The following is a 17,399-nucleotide window of genomic DNA, read 5'->3' as shown; positions in this document are numbered from 1 at the left end:
TTCATTACACAAGTACTATATGTTCACTATAACACTAGTACTACATGTTCATTGCACAAGTACTATATGTTCACTACAACACTAGCACTATATGCTCATTATACAAGTAGTATATGTTCAATACACTAGTATTACATGTTCATTACACAAGTACTATATGTTCACTACACTAGTATTACATGTTCATTACACAAGTACTATATGTTCACTACACTAGTATTACATGTTCATTACACAAGTACTATATGTTCACTACACTTGTATTACATGTTCATTACACTAGTACTAAATGTTCACATAACCTCTTACTATATAAATATATAATGTATATTATACGATAAAGTTATTGAAATTGTACTTCATAAAATTTTACGTTTGGTTAAAACAAGATGGAAAGTTATACAAGCAAATAACTCTTAAGCGTTGTAAAAATCCAGAAAAAATTGGGTAGCGGGGCATTTGCGTTCAGCCTCCTGGCCGAATTCAATGGGGAACTCGTGTGCATAAAAAAAGGCTTGAAAACGGAATATCTGAAGTATTTCAACATAGAAAGGGAGATAACCCAAAAAGTAAACGGTGCCGGCGGTGCTCCCCTCATCATAACGTGGGCCACGGATGAGCCCATACTTGTTATGTCGTTTTGCAAGGGAAGGACGTTCATTGATATACTCAATCACCCTAAGTTGCTTACCGCGGCCAACATTATTCAAATCTACATCGCCGTGGCGCGAAGCCTTGACGAAATTCACGGTCAGGGCGTTGTCCATAACGATTTTAAGGAAGATAATGTGTTAATAGAAGAGAACACAGCCGATGGTAGCTTCACGGCCCACATCATCGATTTTGGGCTTTCTACATCCGTGGGAGAGTTGACAAATATCTCTGGATCACCAAGTGATTTTCCCTTTTATGCCCCAGAGATCCTTGCTGGTCACCCATGTCACCCCAAGGCTGATGTTTTCTCTTTGGGGTTCACCCTTAATTTTGTTACTGAGACATTATTGAGTGACCGACACCTAAAGGCGTGGCCGCCCGGCACCAGACAATTATTCTTAGATATGCTACAGCAGAACCCAGTAGATCGGCCTGATCTCTGTGAAGTTATTAGACGTTTAGAGTCTTCCCTCCAGCAGCTTTCTTTCCCAACTGTCACTGAAAGGAAGACTGTCATGCAGAATCCTCCTTACATCCCCTCGCAAGGGAAAAGCTGTGTCGCCCCTAAGGTGACATCTGCTGTCATGCAGAGTCCTCCTTACATCCCCTCGCAAGGGAAAAGCTGTGTCGCCCCTAAGGTGACATCTGCTGTCATGCAGAGTCCTCCTTACATCCCCTCCTAAGGGAAGAGCTGTGTCGCCCCTAAGGTGACATCTGCTGTCATGCAGAGTCCTCCTTACATCCCCTCGCAAGGGAAGAGCTGTGTCGCCCCTAAGGTGACATCTTCTGTCATGCAGAGTCCTCCTTACATCTCCTCGCAAGGGAAAAGCTGTGTCGCCCCTAAGGTGACATCTGCTGTCATGCAGAGTCCTCCTTACATCCCCTCCCAAGGGAAGAGCTGTGTCGCCCCTAAGGTGACATCTGCTGTCATGCAGAGTCCTCCTTACATCCCCTCGCAAGGGAAAAGCTGTATCGCCCCTAAGGTGACATCTGCTTTCATGCAGAGTCCTCCTTACATCCCCTCCCAAGGGAAGAGCTGTGTCGCCCCTAAGGTGACATCTGCTGTCATGCAGAGTCCTCCTTACATCCCCTCGCAAGGGAGGAGCTGTGTCGCCCCAAAGGTGAAATCTGCTGTCACGCAGAGTCCTCCTTGCGAGGGATCGGAAGGGACGGCACAATCGACCAGCATTTTGTCTAATGTAATAAAATTCATCGTAGTGTCAGGACTACGGTTTGGGACGGCTTATCTCAAGGGGTCTGATCTCATCTTCTCCCCCGATGAATATTATTGAAAAAAAAAGAAGATTTTGTATGTTTTTTTTTAAATAATGTGATAAATGTCGTTTTTTGTTTGTTTGTGTTAATCCTTATATAAAGCCTAATAAAGTAGATAGATATATAAATAGATGGACAAATGAATTAGGTTATATAGGTAGATCAGCATATATAGTAACTATAGGTATTGGTACAAGTAATACATAAGGGTAGTGATACAGGTACAGTTAAGAGACAGATACAGGTACAGTGAAGAGACAGATACAGGTACAGTTAAGAGACAGATACAGGTACAGTTGAGAGACAGATACAGGTACAGTTAAGAGACAGATACAGGTACAGTTAAGAGACAGATACAGGTACAGTTAAGAGACAGATACAGGTACAGTTAAGAGACTGATGCAGGTAGAGTTAATAGACAGATACAGGTACCGTTGAGAGACAGATACAGGTAGAGTTAAGAGACAGATACAGGTTCAGTTTAGAGACAGATACAGGTAGAATTGAGAGACAGATACAGGTAGAGTTAAGAGACAGATACAGGTACAGTTAAGAGACAGATACACGTACAGTTAAGAGACAGATGCAGGTACAGTTAAGAGACAGATACAGATAGAGTTAAGAGACAGATACAGGTATAGTTGAGAGACAGATACAGTTAAGAGATAGATACAGGTACAGTTGAAAGATACACACACACACACACACACACACACACATCTACATGCTATCATGAATCGGGATAAGATATGTTTTCAATTCCGTCATCTCCAGCCGTAACTGTTGTGATAGCAAAGACCAGCTAATATCACACACACATACACACACACACACACACACACACACACAAATCTACCTCGGTACTACGTTACCTAAGTCTCTCTATGTGTACCGGTATGTGTACCTATATGTGTACATGTATGTGCACCTGTATGTGTACCGGTATGTGTACCTGTATGTGTACCTGTATGTGTACCTATATGTGTACCGGTATGTGTACCTGTATGTGTACCTGTATGTGTACCGGTATGTGAACCTGTATGTGTACCGGTATCATATCTATTACTAAAGTAGTCAAGTATACACCCCATCTAGTCCCCAATATCACCATGCCTTGACCTATACTGTATATTAGTGTTTACTCTCACCAACACTTGACGTATACTGTATATTAGTGTTTACTCTCACCAACACTTGACGTATACTGTATATTAGTGTTTACTGTCACCAACATTTGACGTATACTGTATATTAGTGTTTACTGTCACCAACATTTGACGTATACTGTATATTAGTGTTTATTTTCACCAACACTTGACGTATACTGTATATTAGTGTTTACTCTCAGCAACACTTGACGTACTCTGTATATTAGTGTTTACTTTCACCAACACTTGACCTATTCTGCATATTAGTGTTTACTCTCTCCAACACTTTAACATCATTCATTAACACAACAGAAACATACAATAGCGTCAATCAGATAAAAAACATTAATACATTCTGCTTTGTTTAGCGAGAAATACATAAAAATACAGTACCATAGTATTATATTGACAGTATATACAGAGTAAAGACATTCTCACAACCATTTAGTGTTGCCAGTGGTTCATTTGTTGTAGTCGATACTTGTGATTTCCAGCAGGAACCACACTAACTTGGCTCCTTCCGTACTGGTTGTGGTTGTTGGTGGATAACCGGGAGGGTTGTTGGTTGTATTCCAGGTTGAAAAGGTTGGAGTTGAGGTGTGAGTTTTGGTTGTAGTTGTGGTTGTTGTTGGTGGAGCCGTAACTTTGTGAGATGTACCTGTTGTTGTGGAGGTTGTTGGACTGGTTGTTGTGGTTGTATTGGTTGGTACTCGTGCGATAGTTGGACTGGTACTGGTTGCGGTTCTCCTGGTACTAGTTGCGGTTCTGTTGGTAATGATTCAGCTGGTACTGGTTACGGTTGTGTTGATACTGGTTGTGGTCTTGTTGATACTGGTTGCGTTTCTGTTGATACTGGTTGTCTCTCTGTGACTACTGTCTAATATTCAGAGAAGATTGATCTCGGTTCACTTGATTCTGGAACTGGTTGCGGGTAGACAGTTGGTTTTGGAACTGGTGGGGGAGGTTCTGTTGGTTCTGGAACTGGTCGCCGCGGCTTTGTTGGTTTTGGAACTGGTCGCGGGTAGACAGTTGGTTCTGGAACTGGTCGGGGCGGTTCTGTTGGCTCTGGAACTGGTCGGGGCGGCTTTGTTGGTTCTGGAACTGGTCGCGGCGGCTTTGTTGGTTCTGGAACTGGTCGCTAGTAGACAGTTGGTTCTGGAACTGGTCGGGGCGGCTCTGTTGGCTCTGGAACTGGTCGGGGCGGCTTTGTTGGTTCTGGAACTGGTCGCGAGTAGACAGTTGGTTCTGGAATGGGTCGCGGGTAGACAGTTGGTTCTGGAACTGGCCTGGTGGCTCTGTTGGTTCTGGAACTGGTCGGGGCGGTTCTGTTGTTTCTGGAACTGGTCGGGGCGGCTCTGTTGGTTCAGCAACTGGTTGCGGCGGGTCTGTTGGTTCTGAAACTGGTTGCGGCTGTTCTGTTGGTTCTGGAACTGGTCGCGGCGGGTCTGTTGATTCTGGGACTGGTTGCGCCTTTGCTGGTGCTATTGGCTTTGGCTCTGGAAGTTTTCATGGGTGGATTGCTTGGTAACAGTGGCCTGGAAGTCAGTGTCGGGAGCGACAGAGTAGTCGACGACGCAGAGAGAACCATCAGGGTCCATGGCGCTGTACTGACCCACCACTACGTCTCCTCGACGCTCCTCCCGGGCAGACTTTTTGTCCCCTGTCGACCTGGCGTCTACCTCGTAGGCCCACATGTTCTCTGGGTCCTGCAGGGAACACAACATTATCTTTAACTGAACCTTAACTTTTATGACCATGTTCACTACAACACTAGTACTACATGTTAACTACAACACTGGTATTCCATGTTCACTACAACACTAGTAATACATGTTCACTACAACACTAGTACTACATGTTCACTACAACACTAGTACTACATGTTCAATACAGCACTAGTACTACATGTTCACTACAACACTAGTACTTCATGTTCACTGCAACACCGGTCCTACGTGCTTACTAAAACACTAGTACTACATGTTCACTACAACACTAGTACTAAATGTTCACTACAACACTGGTATTATATGTTCACCACAACACTAGTACTACATGTTCACTACAACACTAGTACTTCATGTTCACTGCAACACCGGTCCTACATGCTTACTACAACACTAGTACTACATGTTCACTACAACACTAGTACTACATGTTCACTACAACACTGGTATTATATGTTCACCACAACATTAGTACTACATGTTCAATACAACACTGGTATTACATGTTCACTACAACACTAGTACTACATGTTCACTACAACACTAGCACTACATGTTCACTACAACACTAGTACCACATGTTCACTAGAACACTAGTACTGCATGCTCACTACAACACTAGTACTACATGTTCAGTAGAACACTAGTACTACATGCTCAATACAACACTAGTACTACCTGTTAACTACAACACTGGCACTACGTATTCACTACAACACTAGTCCTACATGTTCACTACAACACTGGTACTACGTATTCGCTACAACACTAGTACTACATGCTCACTACAACACTAGTACTACGTGTTCACTACAGCACTGGTATTACATGTTCACTACAACACTAGTTCTACATGTTCACTACAACACTGGTATTACATGTTCACTACAACACTAGTATTACATGTTCAATACAACACTTGTACTACATGCTCACTAAAACACTAGTACTACATGTTCATTACAACATTGGTATTACATGTTCACTACAACACGAGTACTACATCTTCACTACAACACAGGTATTACATGTTTATTACATCACTAGTACTACATGTTCACTACAACACTAGTACTACATGTTCACTACAACACTAGTTCTACATGTTCACTACAACACTAGTACTACATGTTCACTACAACACTAGTTCTATATGTTCACTAAAACAATAATACTACATGTTCACTACAACATTAGTACTACATGTTGACTACAATACTGGTATTACATGCACACTACAGAACTAGTACTACATGTTCACTACAACACTAGGACTACATGTTCAATACAACTCTAGTATTTACATGTTCAATACAACACTAGTACTACATGCTCACTAAAACACTAGTACTATATGTTCACTACACGAGTATTACATGTTCATTACACTAGTACTACATGTTCACTACAACACTAGTACTACATGTTCACTACACCACTAGTACTACATGTTCACAACTACACTTGTATTACAGGCTCATTACGCTAGTACTACATGTTCAATAGAACACTAGCATGATATGTTCACTACAATACTAGTACTACATGTTCATTACACTAGTACTACATTTTCACTACAACACTAGCAATACATATTCACTACAACACTAGTATTACATGCTCATTACACTAGTACTACATGTTCACTACAACACTAGTACTACATGTTCACTACAACACTAGTATTACATGTTCAATACAACACTTGTACTACATGCTCACTAAAACACTAGTACTACATGTTCATTACAACATTGGTATTACATGTTCACTACAACACGAGTACTACATCTTCACTACAACACAGGTATTACATGTTCATTACATCACTAGTACTACATGTTCACTACAACACTAGTACTACATGTTCACTACAACACTAGTACTATATGTTCACTACAACACTAGTACTACATGTTCACTTCAACACTAGTTCTATATGTTCACTAAAACAATAATACTACATGTTCACTACAACATTAGTACTATATGTTGACTACAACACTGGTATTACATGTACACTACAGAACTAGTACTACATGTTCACTACAACACTAGGACTACATATCCAATACAACACTAGTATTTACATGTTCATTACACTAGTACTACATGTTCACTACAACACTAGTACTACATCTTCACTACAACACAGGTATTACATGTTCATTACATCACTAGTACTACATGTTCACTACAACACTAGTACTATATGTTCACTACAACACTAGTACTACATGTTCACTACAACACTAGTTCTATATGTTCACTAAAACAATAATACTACATGTTCACTACAACATTAGTACTATATGTTGACTACAACACTGGTATTACATGTACACTACAGAACTAGTACTACATGCTCACTATAACACTAGTACTACGTGTTCACTACACGAGTATTACATGTTCATTACACTAGTACTACATGTTCACTACAACACTAGTACTACATTTTCACTTCACCACTAGTCCTACATGTTCACAACTACACTTGTATTACATGCTCATTACGCTAGTACTACATGTTCAATAGAACACTAGCACGATATGTTCACTACAATACTAGTACTACATGTTCATTACACTAGTACTACATGTTCACTACAACACTAGCAATACATGTTCACTACAACACTAGTATTACATGCTCATTACACTAGTACTACATGTTCACTACAACACTAGTACTACATGTTCACTACAACACTAGTACTACATGTTCATTACACTAGTACTATATGTTCACTACACTAGTTTTACATGTGCATTACATTAGTACTATATGTTCACTACAACACTAGGACTGTATATTCATTACACTAGTATTATATGTTCACTACACCAGTATTACATGTTCATTACACAAGTACTATATCTTCACTATAACACTGGTCTACATGTTCATTACACAAGTACTATATCTTCACTATAAAACTAGCACTATATGTTCATTAGACTAGTACTATATGTTCACTACACTAGTATTACATGTTCATTACACAGGTACTATATGTTCACTATAACACTAGTACTACATGTTCATTACACAAGTACTCTAATTTCACTACAACACTAGTACTACATGTTCATTGCACAAGTACTATTTGTTCACTACACTAGTATTACATGTTCATTACACAAGTACTATATGTTCACTATAACACTAGTACTACATGTTCATTGCACAAGTACTATATGTTCACTACAACACTAGCACTATATGCTCATTATACAAGTAGTATATGTTCAATACACTAGTATTACATGTTCATTACACAAGTACTATATGTTCACTACACTAGTATTACATGTTCATTACACAAGTACTATATGTTCACTACACTAGTATTACATGTTCATTACACAAGTACTATATGTTCACTACACTTGTATTACATGTTCATTACACTAGTACTAAATGTTCACATAACCTCTTACTATATAAATATATAATGTATATTATACGATAAAGTTATTGAAATTGTACTTCATAAAATTTTACGTTTGGTTAAAACAAGATGGAAAGTTATACAAGCAAATAACTCTTAAGCGTTTATCCATCCAAGATTGGTGGCATTTGGTTCGGCCTCCCGTGGGAGTTCAATGAGAACTCGTTTGCCCCATCCTCTGTCGTTTTGCAAGGGAAGGACGTTCATTGATATACTCAATCACCCTAAGTTGCTTACCGCGGCCAACATTATTCAAATCTACATCGCCGTGGCGCGAAGCCTTGACGAAATTCACGGTCAGGGCGTTGTCCATAACGATTTTAAGGAAGATAATGTGTTAATAGAAGAGAACACAGCCGATGGTATCTTCACGGCCCACATCATCGATTTTGGGCTTTCTACAGCCGTGGGAGAGTTGACAAATATCTCTGGATCACCAAGTGATTTTCCCTTTTATGCCCCAGAGATCCTTGCTGGTCACCCATGTCACCCCAAGGCTGATGTTTTCTCTTTGGGGTTCACCCTTAATTTTGTTACTGAGACATTATTGAGTGACCGACACCTAAAGGCGTGGCCGCCCGGCACCAGACAATTATTCTTAGATATGCTACAGCAGAACCCAGTAGATCGGCCTGATCTCTGTGAAGTTATTAGACGTTTAGAGTCTTCCCTCCAGCAGCTTTCTTTCCCAGCTGTCCCTGAAAGGAAGACTGTCATGCAGAGTCCTCCTTACATCCCCTCGCAAGGGAAAAGCTGTGTCGCCCCTAAGGTGACATCTGCTGTCATGCAGAGTCCTCCTTACATCCCCTCGCAAGGGAAAAGCTGTGTCGCCCCTAAGGTGACATCTGCTGTCATGCAGAGTCCTCCTTACATCCCCTCCCAAGGGAAGAGCTGTGTCGCCCCTAAGGTGACATCTGCTGTCATGCAGAGTCCTCCTTACATCCCCTCGCAAGGGAAGAGCTGTGTCGCCCCTAAGGTGACATCTTCTGTCATGCAGAGTCCTCCTTACATCTCCTCGCAAGGGAAAAGCTGTGTCGCCCCTAAGGTGACATCTGCTGTCATGCAGAGTCCTCCTTACATCCCCTCCCAAGGGAAGAGCTGTGTCGCCCCTAAGGTGACATCTGCTGTCATGCAGAGTCCTCCTTACATCCCCTCGCAAGGGAAAAGCTGTATCGCCCCTAAGGTGACATCTGCTTTCATGCAGAGTCCTCCTTACATCCCCTCCCAAGGGAAGAGCTGTGTCGCCCCTAAGGTGACATCTGCTGTCATGCAGAGTCCTCCTTACATCCCCTCGCAAGGGAGGAGCTGTGTCGCCCCAAAGGTGAAATCTGCTGTCACGCAGAGTCCTCCTTGCGAGGGATCGGAAGGGACGGCACAATCGACCAGCATTTTGTCTAATGTAATAAAATTCATCGTAGTGTCAGGACTACGGTTAGGGACGGCTTATCTCAAGGGGTCTGATCTCATCTTCTCCCCCGATGAATATTATTGAAAAAAAAGAAGATTTTGTATGTTTTTTTTTAAATAATGTGATAAAATGTCGTTTTTTGTTTGTTTGTGTTAATCCTTATATAAAGCCTAATAAAGTAGATAGATATATAAATAGATGGACAAATGAATTAGGTTATATAGGTAGATCAGCATATATAGTAACTATAGGTATTGGTACAAGTAATACATAAGGGTAGTGATACAGGTACAGTTAAGAGACAGATACAGGTACAGTTAAGAGACAGATACAGGTACAGTTAAGAGACAGATACAGGTACAGTTAAGAGACAGATGCAGGTACAGCTAAGAGACAGATACAGGTACAGTTAAGAGACAGATACAGGTACAGTTAAGAGACAGATACAGGTACAGTTAAGAGACAGATACAGGTACAGTTAAGAGACAGATACAGGTACAGTTAAGAGACTGATGCAGGTAGAGTTAATAGACAGATACAGGTACCGTTGAGAGACAGATACAGGTAGAGTTAAGAGACAGATACAGGTTCAGTTTAGAGACAGATACAGGTAGAATTGAGAGACAGATACAGGTAGAGTTAAGAGACAGATACAGGTACAGTTAAGAGACAGATACACGTACAGTTAAGAGACAGATGCAGGTACAGTTAAGAGACAGATACAGATAGAGTTAAGAGACAGATACAGGTATAGTTGAGAGACAGATACAGTTAAGAGATAGATACAGGTACAGTTGAAAGATACACACACACACACACACACACACACACATCTACATGCTATCATGAATCGGGATAAGATATGTTTTCAATTCCGTCATCTCCAGCCGTAACTGTTGTGATAGCAAAGACCAGCTAATATCACACACACATACACACACACACACACACACACACACATAAATCTACCTCGGTACTACGTTACCTAAGTCTCTCTATGTGTACCGGTATGTGTACCTATATGTGTACATGTATGTGCACCTGTATGTGTACCGGTATGTGTACCTGTATGTGTACCTGTATGTGTACCTATATGTGTACCGGTATGTGTACCTGTATGTGTACCTGTATGTGTACCGGTATGTGAACCTGTATGTGTACCGGTATCATATCTATTACAAAAACAGTCAAGTATACACCCCATCTAGTCCCCAATATCACCATGCCTTGACCTATACTGTATATTAGTGTTTACTCTCACCAACACTTGACGTATACTGTATATTAGTGTTTACTCTCACCAACACTTGACGTATACTGTATATTAGTGTTTACTGTCACCAACATTTGACGTATACTGTATATTAGTGTTTACTGTCACCAACATTTGACGTATACTGTATATTAGTGTTTATTTTCACCAACACTTGACGTATACTGTATATTAGTGTTTACTCTCAGCAACACTTGACGTACTCTGTATATTAGTGTTTACTTTCACCAACACTTGACCTATTCTGCATATTAGTGTTTACTCTCACCAACACTTTAACATCATTCATTAACACAACAGAAACATACAATAGCGTCAATCAGATAAAAAACATTAATACATTCTGCTTTGTTTAGCGAGAAATACATAAAAATACAGTACCATAGTATTATATTGACAGTTTATACAGAGTAAAGACATTCTCACAACCATTTAGTGTTGCCAGTGGTTCATTTGTTGTAGTCGATACTTGTGATTTCCAGCAGGAACCACACTAACTTGGCTCCTTCCGTACTGGTTGTGGTTGTTGGTGGATAACCGGGAGGGTTGTTGGTTGTATTCCAGGTTGAAAAGGTTGGAGTTGAGGTGTGAGTTTTGGTTGTAGTTGTGGTTGTTGTTGGTGGAGCCGTAACTTTGTGAGATGTACCTGTTGTTGTGGAGGTTGTTGGACTGGTTGTTGTGGTTGTATTGGTTGGTACTCGTGCGATAGTTGGACTGGTACTGGTTGCGGTTCTCCTGGTACTAGTTGCGGTTCTGTTGGTAATGATTCAGCTGGTACTGGTTACGGTTGTGTTGATACTGGTTGTGGTCTTGTTGATACTGGTTGCGTTTCTGTTGATACTGGTTGTCTCTCTGTGACTACTGTCTAATATTCAGAGAAGATTGATCTCGGTTCACTTGATTCTGGAACTGGTTGCGGGTAGACAGTTGGTTTTGGAACTGGTGGGGGAGGTTCTGTTGGTTCTGGAACTGGTCGCCGCGGCTTTGTTGGTTTTGGAACTGGTCGCGGGTAGACAGTTGGTTCTGGAACTGGTCGGGGCGGTTCTGTTGGCTCTGGAACTGGTCGGGGCGGCTTTGTTGGTTCTGGAACTGGTCGCGGCGGCTTTGTTGGTTCTGGAACTGGTCGCTAGTAGACAGTTGGTTCTGGAACTGGTCGGGGCGGCTCTGTTGGCTCTGGAACTGGTCGGGGCGGCTTTGTTGGTTCTGGAACTGGTCGCGAGTAGACAGTTGGTTCTGGAATGGGTCGCGGGTAGACAGTTGGTTCTGGAACTGGCCTGGTGGCTCTGTTGGTTCTGGAACTGGTCGGGGCGGTTCTGTTGTTTCTGGAACTGGTCGGGGCGGCTCTGTTGGTTCAGCAACTGGTTGCGGCGGGTCTGTTGGTTCTGAAACTGGTTGCGGCTGTTCTGTTGGTTCTGGAACTGGTCGCGGCGGGTCTGTTGATTCTGGAACTGGTTGCGCCTTTGCTGGTGCTATTGGCTTTGGCTCTGGAAGTTTTCATGGGTGGATTGCTTGGTAACAGTGGCCTGGAAGTCAGTGTCGGGAGCTACAGAGTAGTCGACGACGCAGAGAGAACCATCAGGGTCCATGGCGCTGTACTGGCCCACCACTACGTCTCCTCGACGCTCCTCCCGGGCAGACTTTTTGTCCCCTGTCGACCTGGCGTCTACCTCGTAGGCCCACATGTTCTCTGGGTCCTGCAGGGAACACAACATTATCTTTAACTGAACCTTAACGATATGTTATACAAGAAATGTTAACTTTTATGACCATGTTCACTACAACACTAGTACTACATGTTAACTACAACACTGGTATTCCATGTTCACTACAACACTAGTAATACATGTTCACTACAACACTAGTACTACATGTTCACTGCAACACTAGTACTACATGTTCAATACAGCACTAGTACTACATGTTCACTACAACACTAGTACTTCATGTTCACTGCAACACCGGTCCTACGTGCTTACTACAACACTAGTACTACATGTTCACTACAACACTAGTACTAAATGTTCACTACAACACTGGTATTATATGTTCACCACAACACTAGTACTACATGTTCACTACAACACTAGTACTTCATGTTCACTGCAACACCGGTCCTACATGCTTACTACAACACTAGTACTACATGTTCACTACAACACTAGTACTACATGTTCACTACAACACTGGTATTATATGTTCACCACAACATTAGTACTACATGTTCACTACAACACTGGTATTACATGTTCACTACAACACTAGTACTACATGTTCACTACAACACTAGCACTACATGTTCACTACAACACTAGTACCACATGTTCACTAGAACACTAGTACTGCATGCTCACTACAACACTAGTACTACATGTTCAGTAGAACACTAGTACTACATGCTCAATACAACACTAGTACTACCTGTTAACTACAACACTGGCACTACGTATTCACTACAACACTAGTCCTACATGTTCACTACAACACTGGTACTACGTATTCACTACAACACTAGTACTACATGCTCACTACAACACTAGTACTACGTGTTCACTACAGCACTGGTATTACATGTTCACTACAACACTAGTTCTACATGTTCACTACAACACTGGTATTACATGTTCACTACAACACTAGTATTACATGTTCAATACAACACTTGTACTACATGCTCACTAAAACACTAGTACTACATGTTCATTACAACATTGGTATTACATGTTCACTACAACACGAGTACTACATCTTCACTACAACACAGGTATTACATGTTTATTACATCACTAGTACTACATGTTCACTACAACACTAGTACTACATGTTCACTACAACACTAGTACTACATGTTCACTACAACACTAGTACTACATGTTCACTACAACACTAGTTCTATATGTTCACTAAAACAATAATACTACATGTTCACTACAACATTAGTACTACATGTTGACTACAATACTGGTATTACATGCACACTACAGAACTAGTACTACATGTTCACTACAACACTAGGACTACATGTTCAATACAACTCTAGTATTTACATGTTCAATACAACACTAGTACTACATGCTCACTAAAACACTAGTACTACATGTTCACTACACGAGTATTACATGTTCATTACACTAGTACTACATGTTCACTACAACACTAGTACTACATGTTCACTACACCACTAGTACTACATGTTCACAACTACACTTGTATTACAGGCTCATTACGCTAGTACTACATGTTCAATAGAACACTAGCATGATATGTTCACTACAATACTAGTACTACATGTTCATTACACTAGTACTACATGTTCACTACAACACTAGCAATACATGTTCACTACAACACTAGTATTACATGCTCATTACACTAGTACTACATGTTCACTACAACACTAGTACTACATGTTCACTACAACACTAGTATTACATGTTCAATACAACACTTGTACTACATGCTCACTAAAACACTAGTACTACATGTTCATTACAACATTGGTATTACATGTTCACTACAACACGAGTACTACATCTTCACTACAACACAGGTATTACATGTTCATTACATCACTAGTACTACATGTTCACTACAACACTAGTACTACATGTTCACTACAACACTAGTACTATATGTTCACTACAACACTAGTACTACATGTTCACTACAACACTAGTTCTATATGTTCACTAAAACAATAATACTACATGTTCACTACAACATTAGTACTATATGTTGACTACAACACTGGTATTACATGTACACTACAGAACTAGTACTACATGTTCACTACAACACTAGGACTACATGTTCAATACAACACTAGTATTTACATGTTCATTACACTAGTACTACATGTTCACTACAACACTAGTACTACATCTTCACTACAACACAGGTATTACATGTTCATTACATCACTAGTACTACATGTTCACTACAACACTAGTACTACATGTTCACTACAACACTAGTACTATATGTTCACTACAACACTAGTACTACATGTTCACTACAACACTAGTTCTATATGTTCACTAAAACAATAATACTACATGTTCACTACAACATTAGTACTATATGTTGACTACAACACTGGTATTACATGTACACTACAGAACTAGTACTACATGCTCACTATAACACTAGTACTACGTGTTCACTACACGAGTATTACATGTTCATTACACTAGTACTACATGTTCACTACAACACTAGTACTACATGTTCACTTCACCACTAGTCCTACATGTTCACAACTACACTTGTATTACATGCTCATTACGCTAGTACTACATGTTCAATAGAACACTAGCACGATATGTTCACTACAATACTAGTACTACATGTTCATTACACTAGTACTACATGTTCACTACAACACTAGCAATACATGTTCACTACAACACTAGTATTACATGCTCATTACACTAGTACTACATGTTCACTACAACACTAGTACTACATGTTCACTACAACACTAGTACTACATGTTCATTACACTAGTACTATATGTTCACTACACTAGTTTTACATGTGCATTACATTAGTACTATATGTTCACTACAACACTAGGACTGTATATTCATTACACTAGTATTATATGTTCACTACACCAGTATTACATGTTCATTACACAAGTACTATATCTTCACTATAACACTGGTCTACATGTTCATTACACAAGTACTATATCTTCACTATAAAACTAGCACTATATGTTCATTAGACTAGTACTATATGTTCACTACACTAGTATTACATGTTCATTACACAGGTACTATATGTTCACTATAACACTAGTACTACATGTTCATTACACAAGTACTCTATGTTCACTACAACACTAGTACTACATGTTCATTGCACAAGTACTATTTGTTCACTACACTAGTATTACATGTTCATTACACAAGTACTATATGTTCACTATAACACTAGTACTACATGTTCATTGCACAAGTACTATATGTTCACTACAACACTAGCACTATATGCTCATTATACAAGTAGTATATGTTCAATACACTAGTATTACATGTTCATTACACAAGTACTATATGTTCACTACACTAGTATTACATGTTCATTACACAAGTACTATATGTTCACTACACTAGTATTACATGTTCATTACACAAGTACTATATGTTCACTACACTTGTATTACATGTTCATTACACTAGTACTAAATGTTCACATAACCTCTTACTATATAAATATATAATGTATATTATACGATAAAGTTATTGAAATTGTACTTCATAAAATTTTACGTTTGGTTAAAACAAGATGGAAAGTTATACAAGCAAATAACTCTTAAGCGTTGTAAAAATCCAGAAAAAATTGGGTAGCGGGGCATTTGCGTTCAGCCTCCTGGCCGAATTCAATGGGGAACTCGTGTGCATAAAAAAAGGCTTGAAAACGGAATATCTGAAGTATTTCAACATAGAAAGGGAGATAACCCAAAAAGTAAACGGTGCCGGCGGTGCTCCCCTCATCATAACGTGGGCCACGGATGAGCCCATACTTGTTATGTCGTTTTGCAAGGGAAGGACGTTCATTGATATACTCAATCACCCTAAGTTGCTTACCGCGGCCAACATTATTCAAATCTACATCGCCGTGGCGCGAAGCCTTGACGAAATTCACGGTCAGGGCGTTGTCCATAACGATTTTAAGGAAGATAATGTGTTAATAGAAGAGAACACAGCCGATGGTAGCTTCACGGCCCACATCATCGATTTTGGGCTTTCTACAGCCGTGGGAGAGTTGACAAATATCTCTGGATCACCAAGTGATTTTCCCTTTTATGCCCCAGAGATCCTTGCTGGTCACCCATGTCACCCCAAGGCTGATGTTTTCTCTTTGGGGTTCACCCTTAATTTTGTTACTGAGACATTATTGAGTGACCGACACCTAAAGGCGTGGCCGCCCGGCACCAGACAATTATTCTTAGATATGCTACAGCAGAACCCAGTAGATCTGCCTGATCTCTGTGAAGTTATTAGACGTTTAGAGTCTTCCCTCCAGCAGCTTATCTGTCACTCTGTCATACAGAGTCCTCCTTACATCCCCTAGCAAGGGAAAAGCTGTGTCGCCTCTAAGGTGACATCTGCTGTCATGCAGAGTCCTCCTTACATCCCCTCGCAAGGGAAAAGCTGTGTCGCCCCTAAGGTGACATCTGCTGTCATGCAGAGTCCTCCTTACATCCCCTCGCAAGGGAAAAGCTGTGTCGCCCCTAAGGTGACATCTGATGTCATGCAGAGTCCTCCTTACATCTCCTCCCAAGGGAAGAGCTGTGTCGCCCCTAAGGTGACATCTGCTGTCATGCAAAGTCCTCCTTACATCCCCTCGCAAGGGAAAAGCTGTGTTGCCCCTAAGGTGACATCTGCTGTCATGCAGAGTCCTCCTTACATCCCCTCGCAAGGGAGGAGCTGTGTCGCCCCTAAGGTGACATCT

At 40.6% G+C, this 17,399-nt stretch overlaps 3 protein-coding genes across 3 annotated transcripts; 2 read left to right on the top strand and 1 right to left on the bottom strand.

Moving 5' to 3' along the window:
* Positions 1 to 437: 437 nt before the first annotated feature.
* LOC121864005 (sperm motility kinase 1-like) lies at positions 438 to 3,680 on the top strand (the record flags this gene model as incomplete). Its single annotated transcript, XM_042362880.1, has 2 exons — positions 438 to 1,166; positions 3,654 to 3,680. Coding segments are annotated over 2 exons (756 nt in total), but the record flags the coding sequence as incomplete, so codon positions are not given.
* Positions 3,681 to 4,558: 878 nt separating this feature from the next.
* Positions 4,559 to 12,652, bottom strand: LOC121864004 (myb-like protein A). The gene is made up of 3 exons (XM_042362879.1): positions 12,458 to 12,652; positions 11,439 to 11,681; positions 4,559 to 4,783 (listed from the first exon to the last, which is right to left on the bottom strand). The coding sequence occupies exons 1-3, from the start codon at positions 12,650 to 12,652 to the stop codon at positions 4,559 to 4,561; spliced, it is 663 nt and encodes a 220-aa protein (XP_042218813.1).
* Positions 12,653 to 16,472: 3,820 nt separating this feature from the next.
* On the top strand, positions 16,473 to 17,018 carry LOC121864002 (sperm motility kinase 2B-like). Its single transcript, XM_042362878.1, has one exon. The coding sequence runs from the start codon at positions 16,473 to 16,475 to the stop codon at positions 17,016 to 17,018; it is 546 nt and encodes a 181-aa protein (XP_042218812.1).
* The last annotated feature ends 381 nt before the right edge of the window (positions 17,019 to 17,399 follow it).

The sequence above is a fragment of the Homarus americanus genome, unplaced genomic scaffold (assembly GCF_018991925.1).
Source record: "Homarus americanus isolate GMGI-L3 unplaced genomic scaffold, GMGI_Hamer_2.0 scaffold8306, whole genome shotgun sequence".
Lineage (NCBI taxonomy): Eukaryota > Metazoa > Arthropoda > Malacostraca > Decapoda > Nephropidae > Homarus > Homarus americanus.
Note: the sequence above shows the minus strand (reverse complement) of the source record. Positions and strands in the feature narration are given on the sequence as shown.

Bases quoted from the DNA above. Each gene is read 5' to 3' on its own strand.
- LOC121864002 (XM_042362878.1), top strand. From the start codon at position 16,473: ATGTCGTTTTGCAAGGGAAGGACGTTCATTGATATACTCAATCACCCT.
- LOC121864004 (XM_042362879.1), bottom strand. From the start codon at position 12,652: ATGTTGTGTTCCCTGCAGGACCCAGAGAACATGTGGGCCTACGAGGTA. The intron at 11,682-12,457 runs GTTACCAAGCAA...AACCGCAACTAG, and splicing joins ACACTGACTTCCAGGCCACT to TACCAGGAGAACCGCAACCA. The intron at 4,784-11,438 runs GTTAGTGTGGTT...TGTTCCCTGCAG, and splicing joins ACCAGTACGGAAGGAGCCAA to GACCCAGAGAACATGTGGGC.